The 27,939-nt window shown below is 35.5% G+C and overlaps 1 protein-coding gene across 1 annotated transcript; it reads right to left on the bottom strand.

Annotated features, from left to right (window-relative positions):
- Window positions 1–415: 415 nt before the first annotated feature.
- Window positions 416–27,382, bottom strand: LOC117402968 (exportin-1-like). The gene is made up of 25 exons (XM_059024453.1): window positions 26,902–27,382; window positions 23,436–23,567; window positions 22,652–22,753; window positions 17,360–17,432; window positions 14,898–14,959; window positions 12,925–12,969; window positions 12,631–12,812; window positions 12,471–12,519; window positions 12,262–12,381; window positions 11,796–11,924; window positions 11,423–11,581; window positions 10,811–11,008; window positions 10,359–10,497; window positions 10,089–10,270; window positions 6,762–6,918; window positions 5,456–5,619; window positions 5,186–5,320; window positions 4,715–4,898; window positions 4,388–4,498; window positions 4,048–4,238; window positions 3,186–3,354; window positions 2,828–2,962; window positions 2,555–2,714; window positions 2,328–2,424; window positions 416–1,654 (listed from the first exon to the last, which is right to left on the bottom strand). Exons 2-25 carry the CDS (start codon window positions 23,559–23,561, stop codon window positions 1,508–1,510), a joined length of 3,216 nt encoding a protein of 1,071 aa, XP_058880436.1. The 5' UTR covers window positions 23,562–23,567; window positions 26,902–27,382; the 3' UTR covers window positions 416–1,507.
- Window positions 27,383–27,939: the final 557 nt, after the last annotated feature.

The following is a 27,939-nucleotide window of genomic DNA, read 5'->3' as shown; positions in this document are numbered from 1 at the left end:
TTGTCAGTCACCAAAACATTTATAAATGCAGTGTTCACAGCCCTGCAAATATGAACCAATTCAAATAGTTGGAGGAAAGAGGCTTTGACAGTGTGGCAGCAGCTTTATAGAAATATTGTAGAATACTCACAATTGAACTTGACAGAGAATAAAATAGGATGTGTACCAATTAGAAAGCCAATTGTGATAAACCAGAAAGTCACATGACCCCACAGGTCAAAGTGAAGGTTATCATCAGATTTTAGACTGACCATAGATCACCTCACAAGGACACTTAATATAAAGCCATCTCCCGCCCCCCCCCCTTGTTACATCTAATGTAATCTTATAACTACCTAAGGAATTCAGTCACACACAAAATTAGATTCAAATGTTTAACACCAATATAAAAATAAATTCTCACCAAGACCATGGATTATAAAATTCTCTCAACTTTAATGAGTTTCAAAAAGTTTCACAACAAATGTAACACTTAGGGAGAGTTTTTTTTTCTCTTCATCTAGGCATTAAACATCAGTATTTGGGTTTATACATTCTCCTCCTAATTATACTGTTGGCAAATATGAATTCTCTGAATAAAAGCCTCTTGAATATTATTGATAGAATTAAGATAAAAATGAAAGATGCAAAAAAAATACAAAATGAAATGTAAACCAATTTTATTCTGCTCTTAAGTAGTGTTCTTGAAGCACTACAGCATGGTAAACAACTTAAATTAGAACAAGTCATCCGAATTAACATGAGTTGTTATAAAGATGCAGCCAATGCTAACCCATAAATATTTTAACCACTTTCACTTCTAATTAATGAAAGCTCACAAATGAGCAACACTCCTCATTGAGGAAAACAAAAAGCTGTTGTCGTGAAAGCGACAGCACACATACACAAAATTCTGTAAAAATAACCAACTGTTCTCTGTTCCCGTGTTACTGAAGATGCTTTACATTGGGATGATATGCACATGATATTGCTGCAGTCTGTCTAGCAACAAATTCCGATAGTTTAGATTGTGCACATCCAATTGAGCTAACCCTTACCCTACATTGTTGACAAAAGCAGCATCTTTAATCTTAACTGTAATCCTCGATCTTGCAACGTTTCTCCTAGGCTGCAGAGTACATTACTGTAACATCCCACCGAAATGGTAATAAGCTACAGAATAGTTCTAGAAGCCATTTTGCAGTGGCGTTTACACAAATTGTTTCTTCTGCCTTGGACAATGGGAATTTTATTATTATTATTATTATTTTTTAAAATGCCTTAATTCTTACAATCTCATGCAGATCTAAATGGAGATGACCAAACATAAGCTTTAACAATGGAAAGATATTACACATGAAAGTTTCCTTATAAAATGCATACTAAGTAAAAAGGGCCACTAGATGACAATGGTGCAATTTACATATTGGCATTGTTTTGGTCAACAAATACCCAAGTGCAGTTCGCTCCCATATGACAGCCAACACCCGCTCAGAAGGAACTATGCAAAACTTGGCTTAAACAAACTTCAATCACACATTTCTTCTGGAATTTCATGTGGATTTAGGATTCCAGGGACAGACATTTGTAATTTGTGTTTCTCCTCCTGGGCTTGTCGAAGAGACGATTCTCTTTCTTCCAAGAACAGGTCTGTTGTATCTTCACCAGCAAACTCCTTTTGTAGAAAAAACAAACCAAAAGAGAAAATGGGTCAAAATTAAACACATGCTATCTTACTGGTAGTGTTAGCCTACTAATTTAAATGGTTATATAATACAGTCCCTCTCAGTTTGGTTCACAATAGCAGTGAACTATAGTGCTGATTTACAGCCTTTGCAAGGAGTACTCTGTCAGCCACATCAACAAATCTCTGTTTCCCATTGAATTTCAGGACATTATAGGCTGTGTAGCTTTCTGAAACCAAGACCTAGCATGCTGATTTTCTTCTAGGAGAAAAGGGAAAAATTGGGGGCAACAGCATACATACGCTGCAGCAAGCCATGCCTACTACAGCTATGGCCCAAAGTTTTGCATCACCTACAACGTTAGGATTGAGAATAAAAAACAAAACATGTAGATCTTTTATTTATCATGTAATCAAAGAAACTACAAAAATGATATAGCAAAAGTCTAACAGAAGTCATAATAGTAGTACAGTATTTAATGTTACATTTCTAAAAAGGTCACATTTTTCAATGTAATTTGTTCGTGAACTACATGGAAAGCTACAAAGCTGTATTCAAGATGTTAATGTAACACTCAGCTGCTTTCATTTGACTATGAAGCAATTTTGGCCATAGCTGTACACCGTTTCACAGAAGGGCTTTTAGGAGAAATAAATGCATTACCTTAATTTGTACCAGAAAGTCCCTTAGATGTTCTTTGAAGGCAGGAATATCTTGATTCAAGCTGAACAACCCAGTTACAAATACTTTTACTTGGGCACTGTAAATGAAAAATAAATACAAAGTTGCTTCAATATCACTGAAAATGTGAAGCTATAGATGTGGATTTGTAAATTCATACCAAGTCCCCTCACACAGATGCTTAATGAAACAAGCATACAATTACTTACTCTTGTAAGTGTGGGAAGGCTGACTTGAGAAGATTGGCCACATACTCTTGAATAAACATTTGGTTGTTGACTGGAGTTGCTGGATTCAATGCTGCATTTATCTTGCCTTCCTCCACCAAATTAAACATGTATGTAAGAATTGATGCATGCATTGTTAAACCTGCAAGACAAAGAAGTGTTTTAGTTATTTAAGATCAGTTTGTGCACTTCAAATCATCTTTACAAAAAACTTTAAAAATGACCTTTATTTAAAAACTCACAATACAAACTTACCAGCAGTATGAGAAGTATCCGTTACTACAGAGAAGATATGTTGCAAAATTTCACAGAAATACGTCTGGTAGAAACTTTGAGCAGCTGCCTCTTCCTGAGCAACATTTTGTAGTAGGGTATACAGTATCTGCAGACCTAAAAATACAAGACAAATGTAAATGTCACCTATGAAAAACTAAGAGGCCAAGCCATCAGCTTCAACATTAATTATAGTTTAGGCTAAATTAAGTGTCACTGTATTTACTCCCATTCCGTCACACTATTATTATTTTTAAACAAAAAATCAGTTTAAAAAACATACCCTTGTAACAATAATAATAATTTTCACACTAGCCAAAAAAAAGCTTGTGTAGCCTACCTGTGTCAGCAACATTTCTCATTGTGTGTTTAAAAGCCCAGATAATTGAATCCAACACCAACTTGAACTGTGCAGGAGGAATGGCCAGGAATGCTGGGAAGCAATGTAAATTTACAGCCTGCAGCAGCAAGAAGAAATTTGTTCGATGCTCAGGATATTCCTCAAAGTCCTTAAAAAAACAAAATAGAATAGAAATGTAGTCAGTCAATTGTGTTAAGAGCTGCCTGTGAAGGAGTATATATATTCCTGAATGGAAATGGTGTCTTTCGGACCCTGGGAGGAATCTTGAAAACGGCAGTCATCTTGGTGCAACACTAACTACTGTGTTTGAGCCAAGGCGGCAGCAGTTTCCAAACAATGAGAAACACCTGCAGGTAATTAAATTGTCGGGGCTGGACTATATAAAGCTCACCGAAGTGGTACACAAGAGTTGGGACAGCAGGAAGAAAGCTGCGCATTTAGAAAAAGAGAAGAAAAGTGCAATAAATTGTCTGTCTTGATTTGTATCTTTTGATTGGACTCTTTAAAATTTGCATAATTGTACTTTTGTCAGTGGAGTAAAAGGCTTTGCCGTCTCCATTTTAGTTGAATAATTTATTTTTGTTATTCAAGTAAGGGCTATAAGAGGAGCTAGGCTTTTGTTTGCATTATTGTTTGAAGAATAAAAGTGCGTTCAAACAGACTGCTTCACCACATTATTTTGTTGGTAAATGGACTTCCAAGCTGACCCGAGAGCCCACTACCTATATGTTAAATCAGAACAATAGATTGCTTTTAGACCTTCAACTTGGGGACGAAAGGGTTAATAAGTCTGTTTAATAAAACACTATCAAAACAAAAAGATTCCCCACAATGTACTTACTTTGTTAATCATATTTAAAGTACATTCAAAGACAGCATCAAATATCTGTGGAATTTCAGCTGTGATGTGACCACCCAATTTATTCACAATGGTAGCCATGGTACTCAGTACTTCAGGCTCCCTGGCTGCAGGGACATTCCTCTGATAATCAATAAGAACTGCATCCAAGAGGGGGGGCACAAAGTTCTCCGCTACCTGTAAATATTAAATAAAAAAAAAGTCTAAATACACCATCATGCAAAAGAGGTCCACTAAGATGTAAAAATCATTCCCAAGATTTGGCTACTATCCCTGTGACAGTTATTTCAATTTGTAAGAAATATGCAATCTATTAGAATACTTGCCATCTGAGAATCATTGGACCGGCTCACCCAACCTGAAATCAGTTTCAAGGTTTCCCTTTTCACTGTTCGCATACTTCTTATCAAAGGTTGTTTTGTCACCATTTCTCCTATTGGGGTGGGGAAAGAAAAAAAAAAATTGTTGCTACAGCTTCAAAAAGTGGTAAACACATCACATTAAAATTAAAAAGCCACCAGATGCCTTAATCTACAACAAAAAAACTTGCAAGGGTTATGCAGTATAGCACTCATCTTTCAGTCTGTAAAAATAACAAATTGAACTTGTATGCAAGAAAGGAACCAAAGAAAACAACAAGTCAATTTACCATTTGTTTGAATTGCTGCAGAAATATTTTCACTGAGGCACTTGTACACATTCAGCATATCCAGGTAGATTCTGCCAAGCTGAATTACGAAAGGATGACCAACAGCTTTACATGCTCTTACATTCGTTTTCAGGATGCTGCCAAGTTGCTTCACTGTTTCTGGATCCTTCAGAATGTCTACATTCTATTAAAATAGAACAAACAAAACAAACAAACATTGTTAGCAACATAACTCCCTTGCCACATTTAAATACAAATAAAAAGCCATCTGTATAACGAAAAAGGTAGTCAACCACTTTGTGTACATGTAACAATGCAAGCATTACACATTTGGATACTCTCAACTTGTGCTAAAGAATGTTCAAATCAAGTTTCCATTTTTTTTTTTTTTTTTTAAACTCATCCTAAGAAAACTATAGAACAGAAAGTGTTCCCAAAATGAAAAAAAAGAAATCCATGTTTATTACTTACTTTGGTTGCCTGCTGAATGATGCTATCCCACACTTGGTTAGGCAGGAGCATGTATTTTTCTATTAAGTGCTCCTGCACTGTTTGGTCTGTCTGTGCCCCAATCATGTAGCCGACAGCTTCATAGAACGTATGAACCTTTAAGAGAGAAATCTATTAAAACACACATGATGGAAACAAACCAACACCGCACTACAACCACCTGAACACATTCCAGTGCTTTCAAATAAAACATGAATATCAAGATCCAGCATAACATTAAATGCTCCTTACCTGTTGTGGCTGAAGGTCGCAGATTATTGTGTTAATGTTGTTCAGAATTTCATCTATAAATGGCATCACTTCTCCTACCTGCACCTGAACAAAGTGCCTACGGCATTTCTGGGCTATTTTAATAAATGTGTCACATGCCATATCTTGTACACCATCATGAGTTTCTGAAGGAAAAAAAAAATGGTATAACCCAATAATACAGCTGCAAGCCAGAAGCAATACTTTATTTTATTTATTTATATTTGTATTGCATCAGTATGAATTTATAGTGGAAGCTTGTGCGTTTTGAAATATCCATACTGTGTTAAAGCATGTCTAGAGCAAAGTTAATCCCCTCCCCCATTTGAAACTTTAAAAAGGAAATTCTTTAGAAGTGTATTCCAATTGAATACACACTTCTCCTTATACCACCACAGGGATGGAGGTAAGACTCCCATTGCATAGCAGTTTCGCTTATTTCTGGTTTTACAAAGAGCTTGATTAGCCACAGTGTGTATAGGTAACAAGCACAGTTGTGCCTTACTAAACTCATAGTAAAACCAGGATCGGATCAAACTGCTATGCAGTGGGAGTCTTCATTTCCTTCCCTGCTCCATATTATGAAACACTTTAGAAAATCAAGGGATTTTCAGAAGTTACATTTCTGATACAGAAAGTTAGATGGACAGACATCCTCTATACATCCCCAGAATAGGATACACACCATAACTTGGGCTACACAATTAGATTACATTTTTGTTTTTAATAAATTTAGTCGTTGCCAATTATTTTTATTATTTTCTCCCAATTTAGAATGGCCAATTATTATTATTATTATTTTTTTTAAGCTCAGCTCACCGCTACCACCCCTGCGCTGACTCGGGAGGGCGAAGACGAACACACACTGTCCTCCGAAGCGTGTACCGTCAGCCGACCGTTTTTTTTTCACACTGCGGACTCACCATGCAGCCACTCAAGAGCTACAGCGTCAGAGGATAACACAGCTCTCGGGCAGCTTACAGGCAAGCCAGCAGGCGCCCGTCCAGACTACAGGGGTCGCTGGTGTGCGGTGAGCCGAGGACACCTTGGCCGACCTAACCCTCCCTCCCCCCCAGGAGACGCTCGGCCAATTGTGCGCCGCCCCCTGGGAGCTCCTGTCCACGGTCGGCTGTGGAATAGCCTGGACTCGAACCGGCGACGTCCAGACTATAGAGCGCATCCTGCACTCCACGTGGAGCGCCTTTACCGGATGCGCCACTTGGGAGCCCCTACAATTAGATTACATTTAATACAAAATAAGTAGAATACAAAAAATAAAGAAATGTACCATGCATGAATTCAAACAGCTTGTTGACCACAGTTTTCAAGAACTTCCAGTGGGCTCTGAGAAATCTGGGATACTGCCCCACAATGTACATTATATTTGATGCAATAATAGCTTTGTTGTCCTTTCCCCTCTTTTGTTCACATAGTCCAAGGAGGTCCTGAAAAAGAGGAACAAATTAGCCTTTCTATGAAATGGCAGCATTAAAAACCAGTGATTTTTCACAGTGGTTTACAAGGTTAATGTATTTGACCACTGATCCAAATGAGACTAAGCCACATTTCCAGACAAGAGAATTCAAGAAAACATGTTAAATACAAGCATTTAGTGAACATTAGCTGCCAATTATGCAAAGAGCACAATATACCATTTCTGGCAGTTTAACAAATAATCTTTACATTTTTTTTTTTTTTTTTTTTTTTTTTAAAAGCACTTAATGCCACACTGAAATTCCAAATAGTACTGGCACCTTTACATTAAGACTGTACATGTTATAGAACTAATTACAAATTGTGTATATATATATATATATATATATATATATATATATATATATATATATATATATAGATAGATAGATAGATAGATATATTATATATATAGATAGATTATATATATATATATATATATATATATATATATATTATTATATTATATATATATATATATATATATATATATATATATATATATATATATATATCTATATATAGATAGATGGAAAACCATTACACAGTAACTAAGCTGCATTATAATAGCCAGGAAAAGAGACAATTATTTCCAAAATCTGTTGAACTTTAGATGGCGTTGGATTAATGTTTGAGAAAAGCACTCTTCGCAAAGTACAAAGGAAATGGCTACAGTATCAAAATAAATACGGAATACAAAAATCCACAATCAGAGCAATATATCAAGATTAAATTCGTCCAAGCAGCTACAAAAATTAAAAAGCCAGTGACTTGAAGAAAGATGTTGAACCATCAGGCATAATAGTAGTGCATGAAATAACTGCACAAAACGACACAGAACTCAGAAGAGGAGCTGTATGCACGTAGACCTCGCTGTAAGCAACTTAATGAAATTTAAGACTGTTTGTTTTATGAATTAAGTCAAGAAACATCAACATTCAACAAAATTATCTAGTCCAATGAGACTAAAATAGAACTTCTTCCGCCTTCATTGAAGAAAACCTTGTACCTACTGTCAGACATGGAGGTGGTTCAATCATGACATGGGGGTGTTCTAGCAGTCAAGGGACTGGAAGATCAAATGAATGAAGCCAAGATGTATTGTATAGAAGAGACAATTCCAACTAATAAAGTATCAACATTCTGCGGTTTAATCGCAAACGTTTCAGAATGCTAGCTAATGTTTAATATACATATATTTGCTTGAATGTAATTTGACAGTTTGAAAATATTTCCTCACATGTAATTGAAGTTAGCCAAAGTGAGTTGTTTAAAAATGTTAACTTAGTTTAATTACCATTTTTGGTGCTGTAAACTTTCAAGTTTCAGATTAACAATGCTAAACTTACTGAGTATTACTTTACTTGGGTTAGCAGAAGAGAAATTTAATTTGAGTGTTATTTTATTTTAGTTAGCTAAAGAAAGTATGATATAGCTGTTATGAAATCTTTAAAAATTCTTGCAATTATATGATAAACTTGTAGTACTGCCATGAAACGAAAGCACAGGTGAGCAAATGTTGCAAATTGTAGTCTTTTTCTTCATTCCGAGATTGTGAAATATTGCATATACCTTCCACTTGCCCTGTTACCAAGGTCTTTAGAAGTCCCCTCTGCCATTTTTCAAGATTTCATACCGTTTTTTGATACCACAAGATTAATTGATCATTTACAGCCCACAGGTGCGATGAGTCAGGAATTGATTAAAACCCCTACTTCAAATGAAATGTTTATTTTTTGATAGACTATTTGTTAATTCACGAGACGTTTACTAAATGCTTGTCCACAATCTGTTACCGTAAATTATGGTATAAGCGTAGGGTGCGAATAATTTGGTCTGCGACTGTAACCCATGGTAGAATTTGCTCATTTTCATTTGCTCAAAATGTGTCAGACCATAGCCCTGAAAGCCAACAACATTGAAGATATTAAATAGTGTAAAAGTTTAACTAAACTTTCAGGTCTTCAATCTGCTACAAATGAGATATATGAAAGGTCTTTTTTTTTACATCACTTCATCTAATTGGGATACAGTCTTTTCAAATGATGAATGGGGATCGCGTTTCAGACAAGACAGGTTCGCGTAGCACAGTGCAGGGATTACTCTGACTTGCGTAAACCAGTGGTTCATGCCTCACCTGTCATTTGCGAGTTGAGAAACCAACGAGTTTGTTTAGGGAAAAAAAACAATTCTGATTTCAAATGATCCATTTAACATTTACTTATAATGTGATGTGATTTCATTAATTCTCTTCATTTACAAATACAGTAAAAAAAATACCTCTCCTCATGCAGGTCGTACATTATGAACATAAGTAACCAAACTCATCTCAAAGGCCTCTCTAATCGAGACAGCCGCTTATTCTGGATATTTTTACATCTCCCGAGTCATCCCGATAAAGCAGTGCCAACTGTACTACCATATTTGAACCCAATAAAACCAGAAAAGGCTGATGCTGCAATTGAATTCAACAATGTAGCAAATTTATAGATGAATATATTCTAGTAGCCAATTATCTGGTCTGTATTGGAATTCAACATTAAGCACATTTCCAATTACACTTAATCTTCACACTTCTTTTACAAAACACCTGTTCACCAGCACTAATTTTAACCAAACGATTCCACTATTTACTCAAGCAAATATGCCCTTGCACTACCTGTCTATGGTTACGAATAAAAAATACCTACGTTTCAAAACATTACACAATGAAAATCCACATGCAAACTAATGCAGCCTGGACTTTGCAACACTCTGCAAATACGGACATAGAAGAAACCCCATTTACTGCAGAGGCAGTTGGCAGTGATTTTTCTCCCACCTTGCAGAAATACCAATTTTAAAATATATTAGAAAAGTATGTTTTTAAAATTACCAATTTGTAAGGATAACCCATTTCTTTACCCAATTGCCTGCTCTATTTATTGAATGGGATCTCGTGGTTGGGAATCCCCGACATGCCATATCTGAGGTGAACACAAGTAAATAGTGCACTTGTAATGAGAAATATCTAGGCTCCTACAATAAATCCAACAAACACAAAATAAATATTATTTTGACCAAGGATGTGATCAGTAGACAAATTCTGAATGAAAAGGGCACTTCCGGCTTCATTCTCATTTGATGGCCATTTTTGACATACCTTAATAACTGTTACCAAGAATCTCTTTTCATCTTCTTCATGCATCGCTCCACTGATTGAACCAATAGCCCAGCAAAGTGTATTCAGGTTTTTCCAAGACCACTCTGTACCATTTACTTGATTGTGAAGTTTCTCTGTCATAATACGTTCTGTGTCTGCATAGTCTAAATGTGTAAGGTACACTGGGGAGGAAAACAGCATGTATTTAAATGTATTCAAGAGCCACACAAACACTCAAGATAGAATATACTGAAGGTCATTTAAACTTACCAAGCGTCTCCCTCATGTTTTTATACAAGTTGATGGAATCGGTGTCCTTCATAAATTCTCTTACAACTTCTCCTTGGTCATTTTCCACAACCAGCACTTCTTCTGGTTTAGCCATTCGACTGACCATAAGCAGACGACCCTTGATAAAATGTAAATGTAAACATTTTAGCCCTAAATAAATGTACAAAAGCCTAATTTTCATTTTCGGACTGTTAGTCCTCACATTGGTATTTTAAAATTGTATTTTTTTTGTATGAACCACTGTTAACTTGGCACACTTAAGTGAACACTAACATTCAAGAATATAGATATAAAAGTTTGGAAATATTGGCTTATGAGAAGTATAAAAAAAATGAAGTTCTGCTATGTAATCAGTCATGTGCATCAGAAATGGCAGCCCTGCCAGAGTCAAAGCATTAGTAAAGATCAACCACCATTAGTACATTACTCACTTTTGACAACACTGGTAAATACAGCTGCCTTCGAGGAGGGACATCAAAGTGTTGACTTCCTGACAATAATGGAGATGTCGATGTTGAAAATGGACTTTCCCGATAGAGTTCAGCTGCCAAATGATTCCAGTACTCAAGACAAATCTTAAAAATCTCTGTTTCTTCAACTTCTGATACCAACAACATGTAATGAAGAGCCTGAAATAAAAACAAGATATTTTACATATCCTCTGCCAGTGATAACCACAATGCCCAACTGCCAAAACATGTAGAATACAACCAGATAAATGCCCAAGCATAGGTTCATAGAAAACAAAACCAAAACACACCCCAAAAAATCTAATAAAAAACACAACCATGGCCAATCAGTTGTCAGTATTAAGCTGGGACACAATGACCTACAACCACAGCTTGTTCAACAGCTCATAAATGCTATAAAAAACAGAATGCATTCCCAAGATATATCTGTAGTCTTTAAAACTTCAGCCAAGCCATTACCAGAGGCCAGAATGTATGCTTAAGTTACTCACCAAATACGCTTCCCCCTACAATGAATCACACAGAACTGTTCAAATACTGTATAAATTTAAAAGTTGTTTAACTATAACTTACCTCCATCAGAGTTTCCCTTAGGTTGAGCCTCTTTTCTACGAGTTGCCCATGTTCTTTTAAAAACGTACAGAGAAACAAGCTAAGGTTCTGAATAAAATTCTGCTCATCATCTTTTCCATTTGAATAAGCCAATCTGATATTGGTGTTTAAAGGAAGCATCTACACAAAGAAAAAAAAAAAGGTTTAAAAACAGAACAGTTGCTTTACCAAACTCTAGACCAAAAATACTTCATTTTTCATAGAGGTCAGATATCTAGATATTTCAAAAGAATTACACAGAAATGATTAACAACTTGCTTCTGATATTTACAGATTAAAACAATACACTAACCCTGAAGCAGGTTATTAGTTAAAACTTGTGAAAGATGGTTACCTGTTTCAACTGCATCATTGTCAGTGTGAAGAGAGTAACAAACTGCTCCTCATATTGACTGACACTCACACCAGCAATCTCCGTCAGGCACTTAAGCGTCACATTTCGAAACATTGGAACGTTTAAAAACTGAAACAAATTTTTGTACACGTTAACATTCTCCTATCTTTAAATGTCTCCAACAAGCTTATTTTATAAAATTATCTGTCTACAACATTCCACTGTGGTCTCAAGTGCACTCAAAATCACACCTTGTTTCTTTAGATTCTGTATATGTATTAAAATTAAGTTAGCAATTATTGTAGACAAATGTTTCAAATCAGAAGTCCATCATTTTATTGTTTTATGACAGTAACTAATAGACTTCCCCAAATTCAGTTTTAGTTTTTGGTTCATCAAGATATAGCTTAGTTTTCTGTATAAAAAAATAAATGCAATATTATGCAGTTAAATATTAATCAAATACCTTGTATACAAGTGTGCTGATCAGTTTTGTCTCAAAAATATATCCAAGCGGAATCCAGTTTAGGAATCTGAGTAACGTCTCCAGGGTTGCATGGACAAGAGGAGCATTCTGAGAGTTTTCCTATCAAAAGAAGTAAGGTTCATAAAATAACGGAAACTATCTTTTGATTAAAAAAAAAACAGATTTAGCTTAAATATCATTTAACCTACCATGACAAACTGACAGAGCTGGAAAATCTGTGAAAACTCATTGCACATGCTAGATGGGGTTGGGGGGGGGGGGGAGAACAGAAGAGAGAAACATTATATTATGTACGTTCAGTATTATTTGTGCGTAACAAGCACCAAACCAAATTCATACTCCTCATACCTGTCTTTCAAATGCTTTGCTTTCACCTGGGTCATCTGTCCACTGGAAAAATCGAACACCTCCTCACTCAACAGCTTGAGAATGATCATGTTGTTCTGGCAGAGGCTTTCACTGGTCCTACTGGCTCCCACAATGTCACTTATAAACGTTGGCCAGTGTTTGGGCCACTCCTGTTTCAGTATCTGCAAACAAAAGGTTGGTGTAAATACTGCAAAGTGTTTTTTGGTGTTGCTGTTTATTTGGGTGGCAGGAGTTTAAAGATGAATTTCATTAAATAGAAATCTTGACACATACCTGAACCAGAATCATGTTCAGTTTCCCAATGTAAACCTTCTCTTTCTAAAAGAATAAAAACAAAAAAAGGCAATACAACCGTGTTTATATTTGTAACTACAGCATTCCGTCATTAAACTGCCAGAAACTTCATACAGAGACAGTCAAACCTTTTGCAAACCTGCCAGACTTGTCCGTTACACAGCTTGATTGCCAGGCTGCTCACTTTGCAGAATGTGGCTTTGATTGGTGTTGCAGCTATCACTCTCTCAAGACCCACATTCCCAAAGCGCCTTACAAAAACATTGTATTTGTATTTATTTCAAAAGGACAACAAAAACATCTAATACATTTAAGTACCATATTACTTTAAATTAACGCTTGCAGAATTTATTTTTTAATTGTTAAAAACAGCTGCAGTGTTTATTCAAGGGCAGCACTTAAAGGACGGCGGTAATTAAAAGTACTATGGTTTTCGAAAGGCATCGTTTTTTTTTTATTGCGTTTAAGGTATTTGAGGGAGGCGTATATTGAAGTTAATTTCTGCAGATACAACTTGATCAGGATGGCGAAGTCGTCCTGCAACTTAGCTTTTAAACTGAAAGCTGTTGCGCTTGCAGATTAGAAATGGATTTTTTTTTTTTTTAATGTTACATTGAGAGTGGAGTTTATGCAATGGTGGCATCCATTACAAATCTGACATGAGTTGCTAAGACATCAGTGAATTGAAGAAAAGAAAAAAAACATTCCAGCAGTTTCACTCTTGAAATCTGGTAACCCTAAACTGCATGGACAGTGTAAGAAACTGAAGCGCTGACAGAAACTGGGTCAGACACCAAAATCCAATCCGAACCGGGCAGATATATTCAGTGTTTTCTCAAATGACCGTTTAATGTCTCCAGTGGAAGAACACTACTTCTGTTTGCATCCAAACAAACTCTGTCCCTTTGCTTGCAGAGAAGTGTGAACAGAAAGCAAATTGATATACAGTGCTCCCCCTTTATACCGCTGTAGTCAGGAGCCATAGTCAAGAGACTGTGCTGTTTGTGTTCCGCCTTAACGAGAATACTAGCGTAATGGCATTATGGGGCAAATGGGAGCGTACTGCCTTATAACTGTGGCGCAGTATAAAAAGGGCCTCCTTATAAAGGGGAGCACTGTAGTTTCAAACTAAACAAACCAGTCTGTGTCAGTTTTTAAAACGGACCCAGTGTGAATGCAGCACAAGTAAATGGAGACAAGTCTGGCAGGTTCGTAAAAGGCTTGATGGTACAGTGGTGCAGTTTAAGGACGGGATGCTGTAGTTACATATCTAAGAAGGGACTCGTAGCACAAAATTGAACATGGCCAATGGCGGCTACCCAAAGACCACTAGGAGAATCAAACATAGCCGATAGATGCTGCAAAGGGGTTAAATGCTAAGTGACTTTAACATTTGGAAAGTTTGTTTACATATGTTGCATACTGTATTTGTTAAGTTCATTCTTTACTTTAGTCATCAGTTATTCAAAAATACCTACAAGACTATTTCCCATTGTGATAAAACATGGTTGAAGATATTAGAAAAAGTGTTTGTGTCACAGATGTAGATCATGGTGAAATACATGGCTTGCTTTATGCTACGACAGGGAATGCATGTTACTAACACACTCATTGGTTGCTGTAAGTGAATAATTCAATAGGTAAATAACTGGGAAAACACATTTAAATAAATGAATATTTATTTAAGGCAGACTAATGTCCAATAGACGTTAAATTATTCAGAGGTAGCAACAGGAATGGGGAAAATCTGGTAACCGGGCAGTGCTCAATCAGCCCAAATGACTACTTCTTCATGCCTTGCTGCTCAGAGCCAATTCAAACAATCCCTGTGCCTGAAACTAGTAGCTATATTTCAGTTATGTTGGCATTCATTTTAGAAACAGAACTGACCCCTGAACAATCACGAAGATTTAAGAGCTTGTATATTTTGTACAAAAGGTTAAGCTTCTTACCTCTACATTTGTTGCATCAGATGAAGTCTTGATAATCAAACCAACAACGTATTTTTTTATTCCTAAAAGAAAAGAAACATCCAAGGTGAAAGACAAAATGTGCTGCTTTGTTCGATATTTATCATGTCATGGTGAAAAGGTACAGGGTTTATCCAAAACAATTCACACATTATACCGTTGGGACAGTATTTTCATTCAATCAACTTTGTAAAATCAGCACTGAAAATGTTTACAAGTTATATGTCAGTTATGATGGGTTCAGTTTTTTTTCCATGCCCTTTTTCATGCCCAGTCTGTTTTCAGTAAACCCAAAATAAAAGTTTAAAACTGAACAACTGAACTGCATTTGTGTAGCCAAGGGAATGGGACATACCATTATTACACACTTTATTATTATTTTTTTTTAAACTATGACAAATACAGCTCAATACAGGGTTACTGCATCACTCATACCAATATATTATACAATTAGACAATGTCGAAAGAATAAAACATTAATAGTTAAACTATATTTTCCAATTACCCTTCCCCTCTCCCTTGTCACCGCAGTTGGTTGCAAATGGCAAATCACATGCAAATCATATCCGAGTAGAACTGCAGCTTACGCAATATTTATACACATGACTTTGGATAGGCCCTTACACTTGAAATCAGTCTATATGCCGCTAGGATACAGCAACATAAACAGACAAACTAAACTAATTTCAATACATGCACAGTACATGTTAAGCTACCTTAATAAAAATAAACTGACCTGCTCGCAGAAGCATTTAATTTAAAACAGCTTCCAGATATTTGTCTGCAGCATCACTTTCATTTTGTAACTTTGCCCGGTTTACTGTTTATTCCAGTTTCAAAATGGTTCGTAACCTCAAACACTTTATTTTCTTTCAATACTTTAGCATTTGACTGTTTGTCAGTTTAGCAGTGTTACTTCATTTTTGTTTTTTTATTAGGTCTTAACAGACATAAGACTTCCAACTTCAGTTTTTCACTTTTAAGTTTCATTGTTTTAACAAAAGGTTTAAGTTAGGGTATGCAGGATGAGTTTGTGTATAAAAACAGCCCTAGAATCTGAACAGAGCCTAAATGTGAAGCTGTGGTTCTCTGTACTTAGCGCCGTCAGAATCAATCAGATAAGTCTTGTCAAAACTTTTGATTTATGTAACCATATCAAAATTAAGGCATGTTAATATGCAGCAAAGTATGCGATGAGCTCCAGAACACACAGAAAAAAATGTGGTTTCGGTTTGGTTCTCTCTTTCTTTGATTTGGAATTGTATGCAAATATCAGTTTCGATTTTGGAAAAATCATAACCATTGCATCCCTAAAGCAAAGTGTATTGTTATACAGTATACAGCATCAACCCCAGTTGTTAAATTGCAGTAGAAACCCCTTAATTAAACAAACAAGTACATAATCAAATGAAGGACATACAGTTAAGTCCCATTAAAATTCTAACAGGTGATGGACTACTGCTTGCTAAAGGTCATTAAAGTTGTTTCACATTCTCTTTTAGAATGTAACCCTCCACACACACATATGTCCCAGGAATTAATTGGTTGAATCAACCTGTATTTCCAGCTCATGAAATATAATTAATATTTCTCAAAACAGGGTCTTTTGGGGAAAAACAATACATTTTTGCTGTGAATTGTTAACACAGCCCAAGGCAAGTTGTTCCTCCTCTCATCATGTGCACCAGAGAAAACCATGCCTTGTGCCCCGTTTCAATTACACCTTTCTAACAAGAAGCGCAAAATATTGAAAAAGCAGCTGAAAATGACATCTGGCTCTACATACACTATATCACTACCCTTAAAGCCAAAGCATTGAATCTGAATACAGAATTCTGCTACATGACATGTAGTTACAAGAGAAATTGTAAAACATTATGTGCATTTTATTATGTTAGTTATACTGACCCCTAGTATACAAATAGCACCCATTTCCTGTTTCTCTTTTTAATAAACTGGGTAATTAAATAGTAATAACGAAAACATGGTTTCATAAAGGTTGAGTGATTATTGAATTGAGCCAGATGGCATTGGCTGAAATAAACCAAGTCAGGTATTGACTCAAACTTTCTCTTAAAAAGGAAACATGGGTGATTACATTTTTGGGTTCTAAGATTTGAAGATCCCGAAAACTGCTCGGAAGTTAAGGAGAAATGATCAAATCAAATAACACAGATTGAAATAAGTGTGTGCTGTACCTCTACTGTAAATTAAACAGTGATCTGCACCACAAATGGGTTTTATTGAACACAATAAGAAATAAACAAACAGTCTCTGGGATCTTTTGGTGTTGATATCTTAAATACCAGTTCATTCCCCCCATCATCCAGGAGAAACATAATCACTCGAGTGTATAATAATAATCTGGGGTTTCATAGCAGACTGTCACTATAATGTAACCCTAAATAACCTGTCATAAGATTCCCCCAAATTAATTTTATTACCTTCACACTGATTTCTGGGAAGAATCTTCCATCTTGTTTTTATAACTGTTTCCAAGATTTGCAGTGCATAGTACTGTAATATAACAAAAATATAAAGTTAGGGGATTATAACTCCAAACTCATAAAACATAAGCATTGTACTTTTAAAAACACATATTTGCTTTTAATTATGTCTGCCTGAAATACCATATGGATTTTTACATGTGCAAACATTTATGAAAGTTACATTTCTATAAAAATAATAACATTACCCTTTTTACAACAAATCATGCAGATTTCATGATTTTCCTACAAGCACCTACTTTTACATCAAACCATGAAGAAGTCCTGCTGTTTATCCAGGTTCACACCACAAGGTGAAACTCAGGAAGAGAAAAAAAAAAAAAAGAAAAAATCCAACAGCCAGATTGGCTACATACCTAGCAAGTCTGGAAGCCAGAGAAACTATATACATATATATATACATTATATATATATATATATATATATATATATATATATATATATATATATATATATATATACACACACCACAAGTTAATTTCTGGCAAGCAACCAGACTTCAAAACTTAGCAAACCAGACAGTACTGAAGGATCCAGTTACTAGTCTTCCTGACGACCTGGTCAGGTGAATATACAGAAAGGGCTGTAGACCCCTTAGCAAAGTAAATAAAACTGGTTTTCACCTTGACCTGGTGTTTCTCTTAAGGAACAGCAAGACAACCCACAGGTTTACTTATGAGTTCAGCTCCATCCCCCACCCCCCTTTTTATTTCTATCAAATTAAAATTCAACATACATTTTTTAAAATGTTAGTTTTTAAAATTGAAATTAGGATAACTGGAATTTCGACCTTAGGGATCAATTGATTTAACATAGAAGAAAGAAAAACTACTAAAAAAGTTACAGCTGTTCAGTTTGCAAAGCAGAAACATTTCAAACCTACTGACAATGGTCAAGGAATGGCATTAATAAGTGCATTTTATCAATATATAACTTTAATTATGTTCAAGATTAGTGTGCAAGGAGAATTTTGTTGAAATCAACTTCTAAAGATAAACGTTAGGAGTAAAACTTTCTACTACACCTTTAACTCCATTTAGAAAAATAAAACCTTAAATCATTAAAATTAGTGTGGTAATGCCGAGAAGGCAAAGTTATTTGTATTTATTTTGTAAAAGAAATCAATGCAAATACAAAAATGAAACAATAAAGGAGAAGTATAAATTGATCCCTACGGAAGAAATGCCTGCAGCATTCTAGGTGTTATGAAGGCTACCCAAACCTACCCCCTCCCTCTGCCCATGAAACAATACAATTGATGAACAGAATTCAGTTAAAGGGAATCAAAAGGGTAGACCTTGTGGAGGCCTGCCGTCAAAGCCTAGCTGTGTCAGTTGCACAGGAAGACACCCCGTTTCTTCCTATTACAAGCAATCAACATAATGGAACATTAATATTAATATCAAATAGTAAACAGATTGAATAAAAAAAATGAATTATTTCATTAAAAGCCCAATGTCAGTGCTAAATTGATGCACTATAGAAAATTAAATTTAGATAATTTAAGAAATGTTTACCTTTTGTTTTCTTTCTGTTCCTCTAATCATCTCAATTTTCACAAGATACAAATTTGTGTTTTAAAATACTGTTGACAAATCAACTCAAACATTAGTAATGTCTGTCAGTAGAAAGTGCAACATTTACAGGCAAGCAAAAAAAGCAAACACTGCCATTTGCCACTACTTTGAGAAAGTCTAAAAACAAATGTATATGAATTCTTCTAGCCGTTTCACCTAAATATTTTTTAACGCACACACACGTGTGTGTATATATATAAATAAACAAACAAACATGAAGATTCACAAAAGCTTTAGATAATGGTATAAAGACTTGGGTAATCAAATTAAAACTACAGTATTGAATATACTTGCAAACTATATTATATATTATATATATATATTATATATAGATAGTGCTGGGACAAACACAGGATTTTCATGTTCAGATAATAGCTCAATTTAAATATTCATTCAGGTATTCGTTAGTTTTTCAAAAAGTAATAAATGCCATTATATTGCTATGAACGCAGGCAGAGACAGCATAGCAGCAGGGGCAGTGGGCGGGGCCGTGGCCCCTGTGTGTGTGCCTTGATTTTACAGCAACACCTTACAATATGTAACAAGTTAAAACAGAAAAACATCCCAGGAGTAAAGAATAAGTTGTGTAGGACTTACTTTACCCCAGTGAATTAACTACAAAACAAAAGGATGCCAAATAGCAGTTCAAGTTAAACGCTGTTTTGTTTATTCCCGAAATATAGTACATAACACACCCCATGTTTTTTTTTTTTTTCATTCCTTGCCATTGCAGTTTCTTCACAGTAAACAGTGGCCATAGACACGTTTTCATCAACTAATCACACAAGGTTTACTTGTGCCTTTTTGTAGATTAACAAGCAAATGAAAACTGAAATTTAACTAACACTTCAATAAAACAAATGTGGAAATGGTGTTGTAAAATGAAGGTGAAAAAAACACCACTTTGCTTCTCATTTATTAAGCTGGGGACACACTGCCCGATGCAATCAATAGCGACGCGATTTTTCATTCGCATCGGGCAGTGTGTTATGCTTTGCGATGCGATTTTACAGGATTGGCCGATTGATTTCAATCGGCTTGCAAAGTTTAAACATGTTTAATATTTTGCGATGCCCCACTTCCAAGTCTCAAAGACAGCAACCAATGAGTTCACCGCGTTCAGTCACATGACTGGAGACAGACACACATGTATTTTCTCTCTGTTAATAAACACACACACACACACACACACACACACACACACACAAGGTATTCCATTGGTTTGTATATGATGTACTAGCTGAAGTACCTGGGGAAATTCAGTATTTCATGCATGACAAACTGGGGAACGGTAGCCTTATGGTTTCCTATAAGTTACCGATCTTGGGTGTCACACAATGTGCTCGGACCCCTTTCCCTTTTTTTAACTTTACTTTTTGGTTTTTGCCATTTAAATTTTTGTTCTTTTTATTATTTTTGTTTTGGTTTTGTGGGTTTAACTTGACATACATGGCCACTGTAGTGATCCAGCAATGGGGTTACTAAATAAAGTACCCCAGGGGTCAAGATTTTGCATCCAAAAATAGCCTTCGACCTTCCCGTGGATGAAAGAGCAGGCCATGCAAAGTTTGGTTGTACTGGCTCCTGTGTGGTCCGAATGCATAAAGGAACAGACAGAAGAAAGACAAAAACTTTCTTCTTCATATATTGATACTCTGATGTTAACTATTAGACTAAATGTTTACAGAATACAGTACTTAAACTACTGCTATAACCATGATTTATTTATTATTAATAGCATTTCAATTAAATTATACCAAATACCATTTTTATTTACAATTAAGACCCAATCCACAATACATATATTCATTATAAGCATTTGTTCAACACAGTATGTTCCCTACATTGTAAATAAAAACGTGATTAGTTATAATTTAAAAAGTATTGTGTAAATATTTCATAGTTAAAAAGTACAATGTTATGGGGCTGTCAGGGCTTGTTTTCAAAAGTTGTCCAACCAGTCATAAAAAACAATGGAATACCTTGTGTATGTATGTATGTATGTGTATTGATAGAGATATGCATGTCTCCAGTCCTATGTAGTTTTCAATCATGCCGCCATCTAGCCAAAATCGTATACAATAGTGTCTTAGCCTTGTGTTTTGCCTACTGTAATTGATTTGACCCATTGCCTCTGCCAGAGAGATGCAACGATCTTATCGGGCAGCGTGTCCCCAGGTTTACATTACACATAACTTGGAAGTCGCAACAAAAAAATATATAATATCAGGGCAAGAAGTTTACTTCACAGAAAGGTTTACCACCTGCCTGGAAAGTAGGTAGCAAAATGGTTTTATTCACTGGGTTCATTTTATTAAATTTCCAGTTAGGCGGTAAATAAGTGCAAGGTATTTTTGTCACTTGTAGTGAATACGAATGTCTGATTTTTGTATCCGAATACATGTAAAAAAATATTTGTTTGAATGTTCAGATATTTGTCCCAGCACTATATATATATATATATATATATATATATATATATATATATATATATATATATATATATATATATATATATATATAAACCTTGCAGTACCCCAGAGTAGTGCTGTTCCCGGCTGTCTTATTTTACGTCATGAGAATATTCATCATTTCTCCCACATAACCAATAAAAACTAAGGACAGTTTTGTTCACAGCTAGATTCTCGTAGCTAAAACAAAACAATAAAAAACGCAAAAAATTGCAAAAAACACTAAAGCGCAGAAGAAAACTTAGGGAACGATGCACAAGTTTAGTAGCATAACTTATGTTACGGTTATTGCCTTCACTGTAAGCTACACACCATTATTTATATTTAAAACGTCAGCAAACTTTATTATGGTTTTATTATAATGCTGCCTAATAAGCTACAGTAATAAAACATGTGATTGTCTTATTCATAGCTCTACTAAACGCAATACAGTATTTTGAACTATTTTGATCTTGGCTTTGGAGGATAAGTCAGCGACACAGATGACAAGTTTTAATGACTCCATATTTTTTCACTTTTTTTTTTTTTTTAAAACCAGAGACCAGCGACAGCAGCAGAGTAGCCTACTATGTATTTTCAGAATGGTTTTGTTTAAACTTATTTACAGTTTTCAAAACTTTATGCAAGATTTCTTCTTTTTTTTATATACAAAATCACCGATTTATAATCATTTGTAACAATACTGGAAGCTTACTTTTGCAATGTCCTGTGAACTACAGACATAAATCCAATAACAAGGTTTTGCTATATGTATTACAGGGTACCGCGTTCAGTCCCATAATGTACGTGTAAATTTGAAATCCAGGATTTTATTAACCAACACTTGAAATGCAAGGTCACCGACTATTAACTGGATCCAACAATTCAACAAGCGCTAAGCAAGATTATGAAGAGTTAGTGTGTTGACTTTAAATCAAAGTTATTTCAGAAAAAGAAAAAGAAGAAAGGCTTGAGAGAAAAGATCTTAACCCAGGCTGATAGAAAGCACTACTGGTGATGGACACAAATATGAAAACATAACATGACCCAGATAACAAGCAAACACCCCCTTTCAAACCAGGGTAAAACTATTTAGTTTTTATAGGACCAGTATTAAACCATATTACGGTTACTTTATGACTTCCTCGAAGTATGGAATTCAAATACTATAAAGAATTATTCCCAACCACAGGTTTGCTTACTTTGGTGTTCATATTCTGGGAAAACTCCAAAATGGTGTCAACTCTTGTCCAAGCATCTGGATGTTCTTTCAAATGGGTCAACACCTCCTGTGCCATTCTTTGCTATAAAACAAAAACAAAGCTTAATATTGTAGAGTGCTGTGGAATAATGCACTAGACTTTCACCTCAGCTAAAAGGGACTTGCTGGTTTCTATTTAGATTGGCAATTGGCGCTGGGTACCTTTGGTAGGCACTGAGGCAGTCTTGAAAGAAAAAAAAAATAGGTAAAGTATTGGACAGACATGGAGACTGAACTGCTCCCTCAACCTAAAAAAAATGTAGCAGGTGGTTACGACTATTAAGATTGACAGACTATGCTTACTAAGTGAATTGGAGTTATTAAAATGAAATTGATTAGTAACTTATAACATTAACTGAAAAAGCCCCCCCCCCCCCCCAACAGTTTTTTGCAGAACACTAGATGGAGTCATGCTATTAATAGTATATTTGCTCCATTAAAAGGGCACCTGTATGAATTATTTCCATTAAAACCATAATGACCTGATAAAAAAAAAACACTACTTTAAAAAGGGATTTTATTTGCTTTGATTCAAATTGTTTTGCTCTTTTAAAAACAAGCAGTGGCTCAAAATCAAGCACAATATTTTGAAACCAAGTTCTCATGTTGCGCAATATTAAAACTGCCTTCAGCATATTAAAAGAACATGTCATTATTTTTGTTGTAAAGATGAATACCAGTTATGAACCCAATATAAACATGCATATATTTCAATATATATTTACCTGTGGACCTTCACCATGGTACAAACAGTTCACCACACTGTCCAGTAGGTTGATATCCAGTTTCTGGCTGAAGTCCAGCAGCTGACGAGCTGCATGGTCTGCTAACATTGTCATAATTGCTGGCATAGATTACTGTAAGAAACAAATCCAACAAGCAAAGTCATGTGAATTAAACAGCGATTAGGGCATACAATTCCAAACAGCTGTTAGTCCACAGGTCTTTCAGGACATGAAACTTTGCAGCACATAAAACATTTCAACAGTAATATTCAATTTATATTGTCATCTCTTGACAAATACAGTCCAGTGATTTGAGGACAAACACCAAGTAAATAATGCTACTAGGATACCACAGTCAAACTAATTAATCAAAAGCATTTCTCCCTGCTGAATTATAACTCCCACCTAGAGACTCTCCTGAATATCAAATGCCCAGTACTGTCATTTCAAATGTTACATAGGGTATGCACTTTAATGTTAAACTCATTTAAGACATTAAAAAATTTAGGATGTACGGTGGCCCTGAAGTGCAAAACAAAAACAAATTTAAAAAAAATGCAAATTGAAATACAAATACAAATTAGAAAGCAAAAACCAAACCAGAACACACAAAAGCAGGAAACACAAATACAAAAAGCCCACAACACAACAGAAGTAATTTCACAACAGAAATACATCACGATGGAGGCCACTCCCCCAGATACCCCAGCACAGTCTCCACCTGTTTCTGGAGAAGTTAAAGCTGTTTAGAAAGCTCAAGTTGGGTCTTTAGTAACTTAGTTGGCTTGTGGTATATTTCTGTCACTGCTATAATTGGTATCGCAATGGTAAGCCATGCCCCCTCACTCTTACTTTTTGACAAAAGAAACATGTGCACAGTGGAGAAAAGGGGTGCTTGTAATATAGCACAGAGTTTAGTTGTAGTCATAGGTGCTGGAACAACCGGTGTTACTGGTGCTACAACATCTAGAGACAAAAAATAATGTTTCTTCAGGTTTCAAAATGTGTCAGATCATGACTGTAATAAGACTGCGGGACAGGGATACATCTCCCAGTTCAGTGGCAGATAGACAGCCTTTCAGCGTACAGAACCTTTCAATTTTGCTGTAAGGATCTTAATTTCACCGCCACCAAAAAATTAAATAAAACTAGTAAACATTAAATGACTCTCCACAGCAAAAGCAAAAACACTAAACTTTAAATGCAGTGGCTTTAATAAGCATACATAAAGACAGAATGCTGGAAAAATTATAGTAAAGAATGAGTGCACAGAGGCCGACTTTGGGTGTGATAGCAAATGTTTCTACATTCATCATCTTGTAATACTATAGAAGACTTGAAATATATTTTTAACCATTTCATATAATTTGTTTTCGAAGTAGTAAATAAATATAGAACTTAAATAGCCTTTAGGTAGGCTATTAAAGCTAAACATATACTTTTCAGACAGCTGTTTAATATTATTTATCAATAAATTCTGCAATGTAAAGCTATATATTTTTGTTTTTGTTTGTTTAAGTAAAGATGTTTGTGGGATATGACTCACTGCTCAACATTCAGATAAAGCTCATTTTGCAAAATTTAAATAACCAGTAGACTATAAATATATAACCTGCTTCAATATTTGACGTAGTTGTTATATTGCATTCATTTATCCATAGAAATACTGCATTTTTTGAAATTGGTAGTTTGTTTTTCCATCATAGTAATGTTATCTATTGTATTAAAGGGAAAATAAAGGTTTGGCAACGAGACAAAGGCATTGTTTTTTTCTGTTGTAAAAGCAGCCATTAACTGAACTTTATGCAAGTATAAGCTCGGTCTAGTATTGCATTTTGTGAATTCTGCATTACAAAATGCATCAAGTAGACTATTACATCTTACGTTGCTATAGCAACACCTGTTAAACCACCTTTTTGTTCAAGGCCTTTTTTACGTTTTAAACCCTTTTGTATTATTTATTATTATTATTTTAAACAATTGTCGTGCTTAAAATGTATTTCATCCTGCAAATCTGTCATTTCATTTAAAGGTATGAAAATCAGCAGTGCTTAATTTGTACAGAGGTGTACCGGGACGCAAACAGCGACAACAACGTTCTTAAAAAAACTCAATCAAAATCATTAGTTTATTTGAACGAGTAGTACACTAGTGTTACAAGTTGTTTGGCGGTGGTTATAATTGGTATCGCAACGGTATCATATTTACCATAAATTAGTTTGTGTACAGTAATAGCGGTTAAAAACTACTGTTTGTTAGACACACACTTTCAGTTTTTTTGCATTTGTGTTTGTTTTTGTTTTTTTAATTTGTTCTGCCATAGTAAGTAGTGTCAGCCAAATGTGGTATCATTTTCTGGGCACATCACGTTCTACTGTTAATAAACGAAACTGATCTCAGTTGGGAGAAACCTATTGCCATACACATTCACCCGCCCTTTTTTATTATTACAAAATGGTACTTAAAGCAGCAGTACATTCTGCTGTTCAGTTGAATAATAAACATAGCAACCACCAAACACAAAGCAGTAGTTACTTGTTTTAATATCTAATCGACAACAGGAAAAAAATATTTAACAAAAGCAGAAAACAAAAACTTTACACGTGTGTGCAGGTGGTTTCAACTAATGCAATTTTGTTTTTTGTCAGTGCCATGCATCAAAAACTCCCGTGACCCTGAGAAATAGGTAAAATCAAACTTAATACAGTAACACTCATTTTAAATATCCTCATGCACAACAACTTACTTATATTTACTATTAGGGGAGTGGGTTACGGCCTTTATCGGTAATGCAATACAACTGCACGTTTTGTCAGATAAGATGCCTTACAATAAACCGCATAATTTATTACCTTAAAATCAAATTACCAAAGTGTAACATAAATTGATCATGTGTCTTGCTTTTTAAAAACCTGAATACAATTCAGAGACGAAAACCATACTCTGTGGCATAAACCCAGCAATCTGAACACGGGGGGGGGGGGGAAGAGAGAACACATTATACGCTCCCGTGGCTCCACATAAAAAAAGACCGTCATCAGAAAAAATACACAAAATGTTAAGATTCATTAATAATTCTGTTTATATATTTTTTCACGGATTAACACCAACCCCTCCCTCTGGAACAGGGAGCACGTGATCCACATGGACATCTCAATGCTGTCGAAAACATTTCCAGAAACTTCTACACATTTTTAACACACAATCACAAAAAATCACTTTAGTTGTATTGTCTTTTGGTGAATTTATATTTTGTTCCGATTTAATACTAGCAACCACACTTGTAGTAAAGCGTCATCTCTACTGCGTCCCCACACGGACGTTCTGACTGGTGGATCGACTTCATTCAATTTCTCATAAGGCCTTCCCTTTCACATTATTACACACAACCCTCTATGAGTTTTAACAACACACACACCCCTCTGCATAGTTCCTGAAAAGCAGTATTTATGCATTGTTCACTTACCTATGTTTTAAACAACTGCCTCTCCTTTTGGTTTTATTTCTGGATGAGAAACAGTAAAAATAGTTTTTAAGTCTGCAACGTGAACTTACTGGTTTCAATGGGTGGTACACAAACCACAAATATCTGCTACAAAAAATGCCAAATCAGTTTTAAAATTAAAGCAATGTGGCTTTCTAGCCAGATAATTTAGAAAAGATGAAATACCGTGTTAGAATTTCTGTACTGTATTTCCCAGAATGAGAATTGCCAGTAAGAAACACAACTATGTTTTCCTACAATAATTACGGCACGCTATGTAACATGTTATTCCGGCTCATTTTATGAAACAAAATAATCCTTGATTTACTGTTTTATTTCTCTTTCTGAAATATTTAATGCAGCGGGGCGGTTTAAGTGACTGTAAGCCTGCGCTTCTTCTTCGCTCAAGCAACAAACTCGTAACCGGTTGAAACCGGTTCAGACTGGGAGATTCCATCTCGGTTTAGTTTTCAGCCGATGGCGCCGCGGAAAAGTTTGGACTAACGTCACGCCCATTTCGCGATTCGATTGGCTTAGGTGCGGTTACTGACAGCTGGGGTGCTTTTCTATGGGGTACCTCGGCTGTCAATCATTTTCAATTCTTGCAGGCGCCCACACTAGTTGCTCCGCCCAGGGTTCGAAAAAGAAGGCTGGAGTACAGGAGGCGAAATGAATTCCATCTAAATTGTGATTGGACTAAATCAACTGTCGATCACGAACTGGTCGTGTGTGCCTTTTATTACAATGTATCCAATGTACTACCAGCTCCAGTCCGGCACTGATTGGTTCAACAAACATGATTGGCGTTTGCAAATCTGTTTCCAGGCACGATGCGAATTATAATAAATACAAGTCACTGTCTCTAGCTATGTTTCTCTCAAAGAAGGTACTTCAGGGGTTTATTTAGTCAATGTTTATGCTGCGGCACGCAAAAGAATGGGAAATGCAAGGAGAAACTTAATCCACTGATTCATTTTGGAAGTTATCTTTGCTCCTAAGTAGCTTGCAACCTGGTAATTT

The sequence above is a fragment of the Acipenser ruthenus genome, chromosome 5 (genome assembly GCF_902713425.1).
Source record: "Acipenser ruthenus chromosome 5, fAciRut3.2 maternal haplotype, whole genome shotgun sequence".
NCBI classification, from domain to species: Eukaryota; Metazoa; Chordata; class Actinopteri; order Acipenseriformes; family Acipenseridae; genus Acipenser; species Acipenser ruthenus.
The sequence above is the reverse complement of the archived record's forward strand: the minus strand, read 5'-3'. Positions and strand labels throughout refer to the sequence as shown.